General features: G+C 45.6%; 1 protein-coding gene across 4 annotated transcripts in view; it reads right to left on the bottom strand.

Annotated features, from left to right (window-relative positions):
• LOC121275859 (5'-AMP-activated protein kinase subunit gamma-2-like) overlaps positions 1-13,236 on the bottom strand; it is a 408,268-nt gene that overhangs the window by 273,749 nt on the left and 121,283 nt on the right. For all 4 annotated transcript variants that reach the window (XM_041183599.1, XM_041183598.1, XM_041183600.1 and 1 more), the window contains exon 2: positions 7,726-7,797. In XM_041183599.1, coding sequence (XP_041039533.1) covers positions 7,726-7,797 — 72 coding nt within the window. The remainder of the gene's footprint in view (positions 1-7,725; positions 7,798-13,236) is intronic.

Here is a 13,236-nt window from a genome sequence, read left to right on the forward strand (position 1 = left end):
AGAATTCTTCCTCATGGAGAGTGATGTAGTTGATTCTGAGACTAGGGTCCTGAATCTTAATAAAGGAAACTACAATGGTATGAGGCGCGAGTTGGCTATAATGGATTGGGTAACGTTACTTAAAGGGATGATGGTGGATAGTCAATGGCAAACATTCAAAGAGCACATGGGTGAACTGCAACAATTGTTTATTCCTGTCTGGTGCAAAAGTAAAACAAGAAAGGTGGCCAAACCATGGCTTACAAGGGAAATTAAGAGATAGTATGAGATCCAAGGAAGAGGCATACAAATTGGCCAGAAAAAACAACAGACCTGAGAATTGGGAGCAATTTAGAATTCAGCAAAGGAGGCCCAAAGGATTGATTAAGAAGGGGAAAATAGAGTACGAGAGTACGCTTGCAGGGAACATAAAAACTGACTGTAAAAGTTTCTATAGGTACATGAAGAGAAAAAGATTAGTGAAGACAAATGTAGGTTCCTTACAGTCAGAAACGGGAATTTATAATGGGGAACAAAGAAATGGCTGACCAACTAAATACATACTTTGGTTTTGTCTTCACAAAGGGGGACACAAATAACATACCAGAAATGTTGGGGAACACAGGGTTTAGTGAGAGGGAGGAACTGAAAGAAATCAGTATTAGTAGGGAAACGGCATTGGGAAAATTGATGGGATTGAAGGCCAATAAATCCCCGGGGCCTGATAATCTACATCCCAGAGTACTTAAGGAAGTGGCCCTAGCAATAGTCGATGCATTGGTGGTCATCATCCAAGATTCTATAGACTCTGGAACAGTTCCTACTGATTGGAGGGTAGCTAATGTAACCCCAAAATTTAAAAAGGGAGTTAGAGAGAAAACAGGGAATTATAGACAGTCAGCCTGACGTCAGTAGTGGGGAAAATTCTAGAGTCCATTATAAAAGATTTAATCACTAAACACTTGGAAAACAGTGGCAGAATCGGACAGAGTCAGCATGGATTTATGAAAGGGAAATCATGCTTGACAAATTTACTGGAATTTTTTTGAGGATGCAACCAGTAGAGTTAATGAGGGAGAGCCAGTGGATGTGCTTTATTTGGAATTTCAGAAGGCTTTCGACAAAGTCCCACAGAAGAGATTGTTGTGTAAAATTAAAGTGCATGGGATTGGGGGTAGTGTATTGAGATGGATAGAAAACTGGTTGGCAGACAGGAAACAAAGAGTAGGAAAAAAATGGGTCTTTTTCCAAATGGCAGGCAGTGACTAGTGGGGTACCACAGGGATCGGTGCTAGGATCCCAGTTATTCACAATATATCTTAATGATTTAGATGAGGGAATTAAGTGTAATTTCTCCAAATTCACAGATGACACAAAGCTGGGTGGGAGGGTGAGCTGTGAGGAGGATGCAGAGATGCATCCGTGTGATTTGGACAAGCTGAGTGAGTGGGCAAATGCATGGCAGATGCAGTATAATGTGGATAAATGTGAGGTTATCCATTTTGGTAGCAAAAACAGGAAGGCGGATTATTATCTGAATGGCTATAAATTGAGAAAGGGGAATGTGCAACGAGACCTGGGTATCCTTGTACACCGGTCGCAGAAGGAAAGCATGCAGGTGCAGCAGGTGGTAAAGAAGGCAAATGGTATGTTGGCCTTCATAGCGAGAGGTTTCGAGTACAGGAACAGGGATGTCTTGCTGCAATTATACAGGGCCTTGGTGAGACCATACCTGGAATATTGTGTGCAGTTTTGGTCTCCTTATCTGAGGAAGGATGTACTTGCTGTAGAGGGAGTGCAGCGAAGGTTTACCCGACTGATTCCCGGGATGGCGGGACTGACATATGAGGAGAGATTGAGTCAGTTATATTCGCTGGAGTTCAGAAGAATGAGGGGGGATCTCATAGAAACCTATAAAATTTTAACAGGACTAGACAGGGCAGATGAAGGAAGGATGTCCCCGATGGTGGGGGAGTCCAGAACCAGAGGTCACAGTCTGAGGATATGGGGTAGACCATTTAAGACTGAGATGAGGATAAATTTCTTCACCCAGAGAGGGGTGAGCCTGTGGAATTCGTTACCACAGAAAGTAGTTGAGACCAAAACATTGTATGTTTTCAAGAAAGAGTTAGATATAACTCTTGGGGCGAAAGGAATCAAAAGGTATGGGGAGAAAGCAGGAGCAGGCTATTGAGCTGGATGATCAGCCATGGTCATAAATGGTGGAGCAGGCTCGAAGGGCTGAATGGCCTACTTGCTCCTAGTTTCTATGTTTCTATGGCTGGTCCTCTATCTCAACGCCATACTCCCACTCTCTCCCCAAACCCCTGGACACCTTTAGAGTCTAGAAATCTATTTATTTGCTTCTTAAATATATTCAGTGACCCAGCCTCCACAGCCATCTGTTGTAGAGTATTCCACAGGTTCACCACCAGCTGGGTGAAGAAGTTCCTCCTCATCTCAGTGGTAAATGGTCTAACCCATATCCTGAGATTGTAACCATTTGTTCTAGACCCTCCCCCCACCACCGAGCCAGAGGAATCGTCATCCCTGCATCCAGTCTGTTCAGCCCTGTCAGAATTTTATATATTTCAATGAGATCCCCTCTCACTCTTCTAAGCTCCAGTGAATACAGGCCTAGTCGGCCCAATCACTCCTCATACGACAATCCTGCCATCCCAGGAATCAGTCTGGTGAGCCTTCGCAGCACTCCGTCGACAGCAAGTATATCCTTTCTTAGGTAAGGAGACCAAAACCGCACACAACACTGCAGGTGTGGTCTCACCAAGGCCCTGTACAACTGCAGTAAGACATCCTCCCTCCTGTACCCAAGTCCTCTTGCAATGAAGTCCAACATACCATTTGCCAATATTCAGCACTAGCTGTTTGACAAGCAGCCTGACAAATCAGAGGCTGCGCAGAAGTTGGAAAAGGTGGTGGTGAAATAGAGTTGGGTGCGTTCAGTGTAAACATGGAAGGTGACATGTTCTTTCATAGAATTCTAACAGCACAGGAGGAGACTATTCGTCCTGCCGTGTCCGCGCCAGCTCTCTGCAAGAGCAACTCCTACTCCCAGCACCCTTTCCCTTTACACTTTCAGATACTTTGAACAATTTCACGTCCCAGATTTTGATCTTGGGTCGACCTTTGGAGTAAATGTTGAGTGCTGGTGCTGGGGTTTGGCGGGTGGGAGGGGGAGGTACAGATCTTTCCTAAAAAGTGCGGTGGCTCTCAAGGGGGGGGGGCGTAGTGGCTGGATGAGCGGTGGTTTGATGGGGAGAACAGGATACTGTGCACGTGCTACCTAGGCCAAGTCAACAGCAGAAGCTTGATAAGGAAGTAATGCTTTGAATGGGACTGCGGTAAGGAAGAGGAGGAGCGGGAGCACAGAGGAGGAGAAAGAGGTATGGTGGATGGAGTGAGGAGCAGAAGGAGTGGAAACTTTAAACTGCGGTTGGACGTCCAGAAATCATTATTGAAGTTGAAAACTCATCTGAATGTACAACTTTCAATTATTTCCAAAAGCCATAGCTGCAGAAAAGATTGAATTATTGAAATATTGACAAAGACCTGGATAGAATAAAGAGCATGTGTTGTAGCTACAACATCCAAATGTTCTCTTCGGCGTAGCTTGGTAAGAATGGAAAAAAAGCATGAGGAAAAATGTTATAAATCATCACAGAATGACATAGCACAGAAAGAGGCTCCATGACCCATCACGCAAGTGTCAACAAAATTTAAGATAGAAACCTGAGCTAGGTTATTATTAGCCATCACCTGAGGGCTTACTTTCCTCAAGACTGCCATTGATTAAAGTTGCAACACAGTCCTGCTCTCCATGCCAGAGCTGAATGTAACATGAGCTTGCTGTTTCGGATGGGTACATTTATTCAATAGCCAAACCATTGAATGGTCTGGAAACCTGGCAGAATCCAACCTGTTTCACTTAAAACCCAACCTCTTGGCACCTGAACGCAGAACAACATTCACAGTGACGGAGAAGAATTTGGTCACCCAGATCACCCTACTTGAGGTGTTCATTATGGTCAAGGAGCAGCACACATGAAGTAAGAACAGTTAACAACCGCAGTCGAGACTTGCTCACAAACATTTAACACATCAGGTTTTACACTGTAGCGGGAAGGCACCACCCGCGAGTCAGTATTGTATTTTTAAGGCTGAAGACGGGAAGCTTTTTCCTAATAACGATTTGAAAGCGTGAATTTCCGGCCTCTTTTTTTAATTGCAAGGAAAAATCCAAAGGTAAATTCCTAACACTCATAACCAATAAAGATAAATTGGAATTAATGATTGCGGCATTAGTGTTTCATGCAGTGGAGCAAGCTTATTAAAAAGCTGCCCTGTCATGCATTATAATCAAGTGTCAGCTTGGCTCTGCTGGAAGTACTCTCACCTCTCAGTCAGGAGGTCACAGCTGACACTGCGGTGCTGCATTGTGAAAGATATTTTTGTTTAATGACATGTTAAACCGAGGCCTCATTTTCTGGTCCCTGTAAACAACAAAGACCCCGTAGCACATACTCAGAGAACAGCAGGCATTCTTCCACCTAAGGTCCCAGCCAAAATTTTCCTCCAACACCTAAAAAAAAAACGACTGCACAAACTCCCTCCAAAAAGTAACTTATTTTCATGTAAAACACTTTGGGATGTCCTGGGAATTTGAAAAGCACGATAAAAGCATTGATTTTTCTTCACAGTCTTTGTAAACTATTGGCTTCACTTATGGCAGTTTAGAGGATATGCTGTTTTATAATGTGAGAACCTTCAAACTCCCACAAGCAATTGCTCCTTCCACATGTAACAGAACCAGGGACCAGTTTGCACAACTGAGCTGCTCTCCCTCCTCATACTCTTTCTCAATGCTCAATATGGTGTCATACCCTTGTCGCCTCTCTGCCTCAGCAGGGTTCCTATACTTCACATCCCCATCAACAGTGCCTTGCCCTTTCAATGGAAGCATACACTCCAATATCACAACCACATAGCAATTTCCAGTTCCCTTGTTCTACAATCCTCAACTCTCCCCATCCCTCCATTCATCATGGACTGCCACTCTGTATCTCCCTCTCCCCCCTTTCATCCTTTCATGATTTCTCTTTCCCTTTACCTTCACCATGCAAAAAAGGAGCCTCTGGGGAAGAGTGATCATAATATGGCGGAATTATATATTGAATTTGTGAGTGATTTAATTAGATTTAAGATCCTTGCTTCAGACGTTAAGCAAACTACACAGGTACATGAGAGAACATGGTCAAAGTCAATTGGAGAACTGGAAGAAAGATACGATAGTAGATAGAGAATAGCAAATACTTAAAGTATTATTTCATAAGCCAAAACAATTATACATTCCCTTAAGAATAAAAACCCATGGGAAAAGCGTCCAAACATGGCTAACACGAGAAGTTAAAGGGAGTATTAAAGGAAGAGGCTTTTAACATTGCCAAAAAAAAGTGCTATGGCTGAGGATTCAGGGGAATTTTAAAATTCAGCAAAGGATGACCCCAAAAAACGACAATGAAGAAGAAGGGTGAGAGTACAGAAAAAAAGACTTGCACTTATACAGTTTTTTTCACAGCCACTGGACGTCTCATTGCATTTTACAGCCAATAAAGTAGATTATGAAATGTAGGGACTGTTGTAAAGTAAGAAGTCCCACAAACAGCAATGTTATAATGACCCAATCTGATTGACACATAGCTCCAGTCCCAAATTTTTTTTATTCAAGAGGGATGTGGGCGTCGCTGACTGGGCCAGCATTTATTGCCGATCCCTAACTTCTCTTGAGAGCTGAGAGGCTTGCTAGGCCATTTCAGAGGGCATGTAAGAGTCAACCACATTGCTGTGGGTCTGGAGTCACATATAGGCCAGACCAGATAAGGACGGCAGATTGTAGTGAACTAGGTGGGTTTTTACGACAATCGATAACGGCTTCATGGTCATCATTAGACTTTTAATTCCAGAGTTTTAAAATTGAATTCAAATTTCGCCATCTGCCGTGCTGGGATTTGAACCCTGGGTATCTAGAGTGCTAGTCCAGTGACAATACCACTTCGCCACTGCCCCTGTGGTTTAGAATCAAAAATGGTTACAGCATAGGAGGTGACCATTTGCCCTGTCGTGTCCATGCCAGCTCTCTGCAAGAGCACCTCAGCAAGCTCCATTTCCCTGTGTTTTCCCTGTAGACCTGCAAATATCTTCCTCTTCAGGTGATTATCCAATTCCCTCTTGGAGTGCAATACAGATCCTAACTACTTCTTGTATAAAGACGTTTTTCCTCATGTTGCCTTTGGTTCTTTAGCCATTTGCTTTAAATGGGTGCCCTCTGGTTCCACCAATGAGAAGTTTCCTTCTATCTACACTGTCCAGAGCTCTCAAGATGTTACTGTTGAGGGAAGCTAATGTATGCAGATCAGAGGGGGAAAATCTAAGGCTCAGCTGTTATTTGCTGGGGATGTTGTTTAAGAATGGCCACAAGCCACATTGTCTTTAGTCCCATTTATGCCAGATTTCACCATGTCCCAGAGAATTGATCTCAGGATTCCAGACTCAATTTTCTAAACCCTCAAATGAAAGCAAAATGTCGCAGATGCTAGAGATCTGAAATAAAAACAGAAAGTGCGGGAAAAACTGGCAGCATCTATGGAGAAAGAAACAGAGTTAACATTTCGCGTCCAATGACTCTTCTATATGGGTTTTTCCAACACATTGTTTTTATTTCTAAACCCTCCACAGTTTCTCATGATCCTATCTAAAGAATCCTAACCCACTGTACATGCTGTGCGCTCCTCCGACAAAGAGTTATTGCTCACTACCCATTCTCTCCACTCCACCACTGATAGCATGTAGAAGTGCTGCAGTATCAGAGGTGCTGTCTTTCAGATGAGACGCTGAACTGAGGCCCCACCTGTCTGCTCAGGTGGATGCAAAATACCCCCATGGTACTATTTCAAAGAAAAACCGGGGAGTTATCCCCTGGCCAATATTTATGCCTCAATTTCACAAAGCAGATTATCATATTGCTGTTTGTAGGAGCTTGCTGCGCTCAAACTGGCTGCAGCGGTCCTGACATTACAACAAAGGCTACACTTCGAAAGTACTTCATTTCCTATAAAGCGCTTTGGGGTGTCCATCGGTCATGAAAATCCCAATAGAAATGCAAGTCTTTTGTTTGTTTTGTGTGTGGGATGTGGAATATTGTACAGTACAAATTAGGTAGTTCCATTACCTGAGGAAGTAATCCACAGAACGGGAGTTCAAATCCCTTGCCTTCCAGAGCTCCAACCTCAGAATCGTCTTCCTTCACCATCTCCTTTTTGCCTTCAAAACCTTGCGAGAAATCCTTTCTAATGACCATGTGTACAGGCTACTGACCCCTACACGATGTCCACCATTTTCCATCTCATTAAATGCTCTGAGATACTTTATTTGCAAGAGGTATGCTACGAGAATTTTAAGTTGCTGTAGTAGGGGATTTACTTACTCACGCTATAGTCTTGCACAGTGGACAAAATATCATGATTAAGAAAGGGAAAATGCAAAAGTGAGATTTATGTGGATCACAAATATAACTCTTATGGCAATGACAAGTCCACTGTGAAAGAGATAATGAACTTACTAAGTCAAAATCTCTGTGTGGAGTGGGAACTCATCGATGACCAAGCAGGGGCACTGTGAAATGTCAGTGTATTGTTAACCAAATAAAATGAATAAATTAATAATTCATACCTTGTGAGAAACATCTTTTTCGGAGGTTTCTACATCACCATCCAGGAAAGGCATGGCAAACGAACTGAGGTCCTAAGTGCATAAAAACACACATAATCAACCATTTTATCTCCACACAAACCTACAAGCGCTGCATAAGCTGAACTTTTACATTATGTAATTATATTTTACAGCAGATTCCAAAATCAGGAAGGAAACCTGTGAAAGCACATTTCTAGCTACAATCTTCATAAGCCACCAAATATTATTTAGACATAACAAAAACAGAATTACCTGGAAAAACTCAGCAGGTCTGGCAGCATCGGCGGAGAAGAGTTGACGTTTTGAGTCCTCATGACCCTTCGACAGAACTAGGTGAATCCCAGGGAGGGTTGAAATGTAAGCTGGTTTAAGGTGGTGGTGGTGGTGGTTGGGGCGGGGGAGAGAAGTGGAGGGGGGTGGTGTGGTTGTAGGCAATGGTAGTGATAGAAGCAGATCATCAAAAGATGTCACAGACAGCAGGACAAAAGAACACATAGGTGTCAAAGTTGGTGATATTATCTAAACGCATGTGCTAATTAAGAATGGATGGTAGGGCCCTCAAGGTATAGCTCTAGTTGGGGTGGGGGGAGCATAAAAGATTTAAAAATATTTTAAAGTAATGGAAATAGGTGGGAAAAAGAAAAATCTACATAATTTATTGGAAAAAACAAAAGGAAGGGGGAAGAAACAGAAAGGGGGGGTGGGGATGGAGGGGGGAGGTCAAGACCTAAAGCTGTTGAATTCAATATTCAGTCTGGAAGGCTGTAAAGTGCCTAGTCGGAAGATGAGGTGCTGTTCTTCCAGTTTGCGTTGGGCTTCACTGGAACAATGCAGCAAGCCAAGGACAGACATGTGGGCAAGAGAGCAGGGTGGAGTGTTGAAATGGCAAGCGACAGGGAGGTTTGGGTCATTCTTGCGGACAGATCGCAGGTGTTCTGCAAAGCGGTCGCCCGGTTTACGTTTGGTCTCTCCAAAGCGGTCTCCTCTACATTGGAGAGACCAAACGTAAACTGGGTGACCGCTTTGCAGAACAACTGCGGTCTGTCCGCAAGAATGACCCAAACCTCCCTGTCGCTTGCCATTTCAACACTCCACCCTGCTCTCTTGCCCACATGTCTGTCCTTGGCTTGCTGCATTGTTCCAGTGAAGCCCAACGCAAACTGGAAGAACAGCACCTCATCTTCCGACTAGGCACTTTACAGCCTTCCGGACTGAATATTGGATTCAACAACTTTAGGTCTTGACCTCCCCCCTCCATCCCCACCCCCCCTTTCTGTTTCTTCCCCCTTCCTTTTGTGTTTTTCCAATAAATTATATAGATTTTTCTTTTTCCCACCTATTTCCATTATTTTAAAATATTTTTAAATCTTTTATGCTCCCCCCACCCCAACTAGAGCTATACCTTGAGTGCCCTACCATCCATTCTTAATTAGCACATTCGTTTAGATAATATCACCAACTTTTGACACCTATGTGTTCTTTTGTCCTGCTGTCTGTGACATCTTTTGATGATCTGCTTCTATCACTACCTTTGCCTACAACCACACCACCCCCCTCCACTTCTCTCCCCCGCCCCAACCACCACCACCACCACCTTAAACCAGCTTATATTTCAACCCTCCCTGGGATTCACCTAGTTCTGTCGAAGGGTCATGAGGACTCAAAACGTCAACTCTTTTCTTCTCCGCCGATGCTGCCAGACCTGCTGAGTTTTTCCAGGTAATTCTGTTTTCGTTTTGTATTTCCAGCATCCGCAGTTTTTTGTTTTTTATTTATTATTTAGACATACTTAACCAAGATTAATCGCTGTTTTGCAACTGCACAGCAAAACCATTATCACATTTATGGTAGCAGTTTTAAACTACCTGAACAGGTGTAAGTAACAAGAGGCTTTTTCTCTTTACAGACTCCTTTCTCAAGTAGGTGAAGGATACACAGGGTTTTTGTTTCAGTCTTGCTTATAACATCAGCAATAGTTCAGTGGATAGCTCTCTTACCTCTGAGTCACAAAGTTCCCAGTTCAAGTTCCACTCCAGGGTTTGAGCACAAAAACCAAAGCTGGACATTCCAGCGCAACACTCGGAGTGCTGCAGTGTCAGAGTTGCCGTCTTTCAGGTGAGTTGCTAAACCGAGGCCCCATCTACCTACTCAGGTAAAAGACCCCTATGGCACACTTTGAAGAAAAACAGGGGGAGAATTTTCCCCATGTTGGGCGGGCCGAGTGGGAGCGGGCGCGGACCCAGTCACCGCCCGCGATCAGGTCTGCACCGCCATTTTACGTGGGTGGGCCAATTAAGGGAATGGGCGGGTAGTGGCAGCAGGCACGCTCAGCCCACCGGGTCCAATGGCGACCCGGCGGCCTGTATAAAGGAAGGCCTGGCAGCCTTGGAAAGGCTGCTCTCAATGGCTGGGCGAAGGGCTCTGCAGAGGGGCAATGGAGGTGACGCAAGTCCGGAGGGCAGGCCGTCGGGGCGGGCCAGGCCGGAGGGAAGTGCCGTCGGGGCGGGCCAGGCCGGAGGGCAGGCTAGCCGTGCAGGCCAGGCTGGAGTGTAGGCCAGCAGGGGCGTGCCAGGCTGTCGGGGCAGGCCAAGGCAGAGGGCAGGCCGTCGGGGCGGGCCAGACCGGAGGGGCGGGCCAGGCCGGAGGGCAGGCCGTCGGGGCGGGCCAGGCCGGAGGGGCGGGCCAGGCCGGAGGGTAGGCCGGAGGGGCATGCCAGGCCGTCGGGGCGGGCCAGGCCGGAGGGGCAGGCTAGCAGGGCAGTGTGCCCCTCGTTTTTCAGACGAGTGCCTAGCTGCCCTCCTGGAGGAGGTGGCAGCGCAGCGGGAGGTCCTTCTTCCGAGGTACGGGAGGCGGAGGCCCCCCCCCCCACCTGCCCAAACGTGTGTGGGAGGAGGTGGCCGAGGATGTGAGCTCCCATGATGTGGTGCGACGTACAGGGCTCCAGTGCCGCAAAAGATTCAATAATCTCCTGCGCTCGGGAAGGGTGAGTACCATGTTGCCTCAAGTCACTTAGTGCAACCGTCGCCCTTTCCCCCCAACCCCCCTCGCCACCCACCCCCACCAACTCTGAGTACAGTACCGTCATTGAATCCCTCATGGCATGGATCTCTCGCTGGGTGCGCCAGCAGATATTGCCCATGCCCAGTTCACCATGAGAGGGTTGAGCTAGGATGTGTTCTACATCCGCAGCATGTGTGACACTGACACCCAGAGTATAGAATGGGGTTGAAAGTCAAGGGTCTACACCTAGGCAGAGTGCTGGAATTGGGAAGCATGTCAAAGTCAAAGTGCTAACATGCTGGGAGGGGAGCTTCCAGTTGGCAGGGCACCAACCCATCTTTTTGTGTTTATGCTCCACGTGCTTGTGCCTCCTTGCTTAGCAAAATGGCGCTTTGTGGTGCCACATGTGAAGGAGGCAGCATTTGGCCAATGGGGGCATGGGGGGGTCAGCCCTGGCTTGTTTGTGTGAGTGTGCGGCAGCTGCGGGGCGATGAAGAACTGGAGTCCTGCAATGTCTCACTCTGGATGGGTTGGCAGGGATGTGATGGGAATTCAGGTGCAGGCTGGACTAATCAATGCTCCTCTCTCCTTTTCAGGAAAAGACTGTGCACAATGTGTCGGAATGAATGCAGACTGGCGGAAGGCAGGCCCAGTTGGCCATTCTTGTGCCTTTTGAGCAGCAGGCCATGGACCTTGAGAGGTGCCAAGCCCCCAGGTCCACTGGTGACGGCGAGGCTGGGTGCCACGGGGAGGTATGTTTGGCGAGCAGTCAGGTCACCATGTGTGTCACAGAAGCCACGGCACTGCTGAATGCTCTGTGATTGAACTTAGGAACAAGAGTTTACCCTTAATAATTGAAGGATGAGTACATAATGATCTGGGGGAACAGCATGCAAGGTGACATTGTCTGCACTGTAACTAATCAAATGTCCTTTTCCTTCAAACCCACAACCTTATCACCAAGAAGGTCAAGGGGAGCAGGTGCATCAGAACACTACCACTTGTAAGTTCCCCTCCAAACCACACCCCATCCTGATTTGGAAGTATATCGCTGTCCCTTCACTGTCATTGGGCCAAAATCCTGGAACTACCTTCATAACAGCACTGTGGCTGCACCTACACCACATGGACTGAATCGATTCATGAAGGGGCTCAACACCACCTTCTCTCGGGCAATTAGGGATGGGCAATAAAACACCCACATCCTGTGAAAAAAATTTTTTAAAGCTGCTCTCTGGACACTATATCTGGTCGAATTAACACTTGGCATACTTTCAACTTTACTCCTCATCTATTCTACTCTACATTCCCATCCGTAAATGTTAAAATTCTACTGGCCTTTCTTTGTTGAAACATGGCTTCAATCACACTTTCAGGGAATCATGCACTTAAGCCCCTAATCTCTTTGCTCATCTTTCCACTGATGTATTAAAGCCTTAAACTGTCTTTGCCGCCTGTATTTTTCCTTTCTCCTACTTTTCTATTTTCCTGACGTCTTTCACAGTAGCATTGTACTCTAGCACATCAACTTTCAATACATTGAAGTTGCATTGAGTGTGGTCTGACTGTACAGATATTTCCCCCTTTCTGGATTCTCTAATCTTCCCACAAGCTTGCATGACTCAACAAATAAGGCCCTCCCCCATACTGTTACACACATAGTTGCCTGTTTAGTTTTATCTTCAGTGCCGCATCCACTGATTATTGTGTCACTACTGATTAAAGTGTTATTCTTAAATAGACAATTGTCTGGACAATATGACTCCTGTGTTATCAGTCTGTTTCTAAAAAATATTAACAAACTGGCTCCTCACCCTGGTGAGGGCAAGTCAACATGGCCAAGACCTTGAATGGGAAATTTAGCCTTGTTAAATCATTTTAACATCTGTACTGTGGGCCTGAACTTAACATGGTCTAACACTTAATAATCATCGCCTAAGTGTGGGATTTCTTTAATATGCTTATACTCAAATTTGTACTGAAAATCAGTAGGATGGAAAGATAAATTGGCTAGCAAAGCATTTGTACACTTCTCAATACACAAAGAACACAACTACCTACATTTTTACATCCCCTTTAACATAAGTAAAACACCCCAAGGCACTTTACAGGATCGACTATAAGACAAAATTTGATACCAAGCACATAAGGAGATATTATGGCAGGTGAGCAAAAGTTTGGTCAAAGACGTAGGTTTTAAAGCATGTCTTAAAGGAGAGGAGGGAGGCAGAGGAGTTTAGGGAGGGAATTCTAGAGGCTAGGTCCTGGGAATCTGATGGCACAGCTGTCAATGTTGAAATTATTAAAATAAGGGACGTGCAAGAAGCCAGAACTGAAGGAGCGCAGAGATCTGAGGGTTGTAGGGCTACAGGGGATTACCAAGACAGGGCTGACCAACACCATGAAGGATTTGATAATGAGCATGAGAATTTAAAAACTGAGGGACTCCTGGACCGGGAGACAATGTAGGTCAGTGAGAAAGAGGTAACG

This window comes from Carcharodon carcharias, chromosome 3 (assembly GCF_017639515.1).
Source record: "Carcharodon carcharias isolate sCarCar2 chromosome 3, sCarCar2.pri, whole genome shotgun sequence".
NCBI classification, from domain to species: domain Eukaryota; kingdom Metazoa; phylum Chordata; class Chondrichthyes; order Lamniformes; family Lamnidae; genus Carcharodon; species Carcharodon carcharias.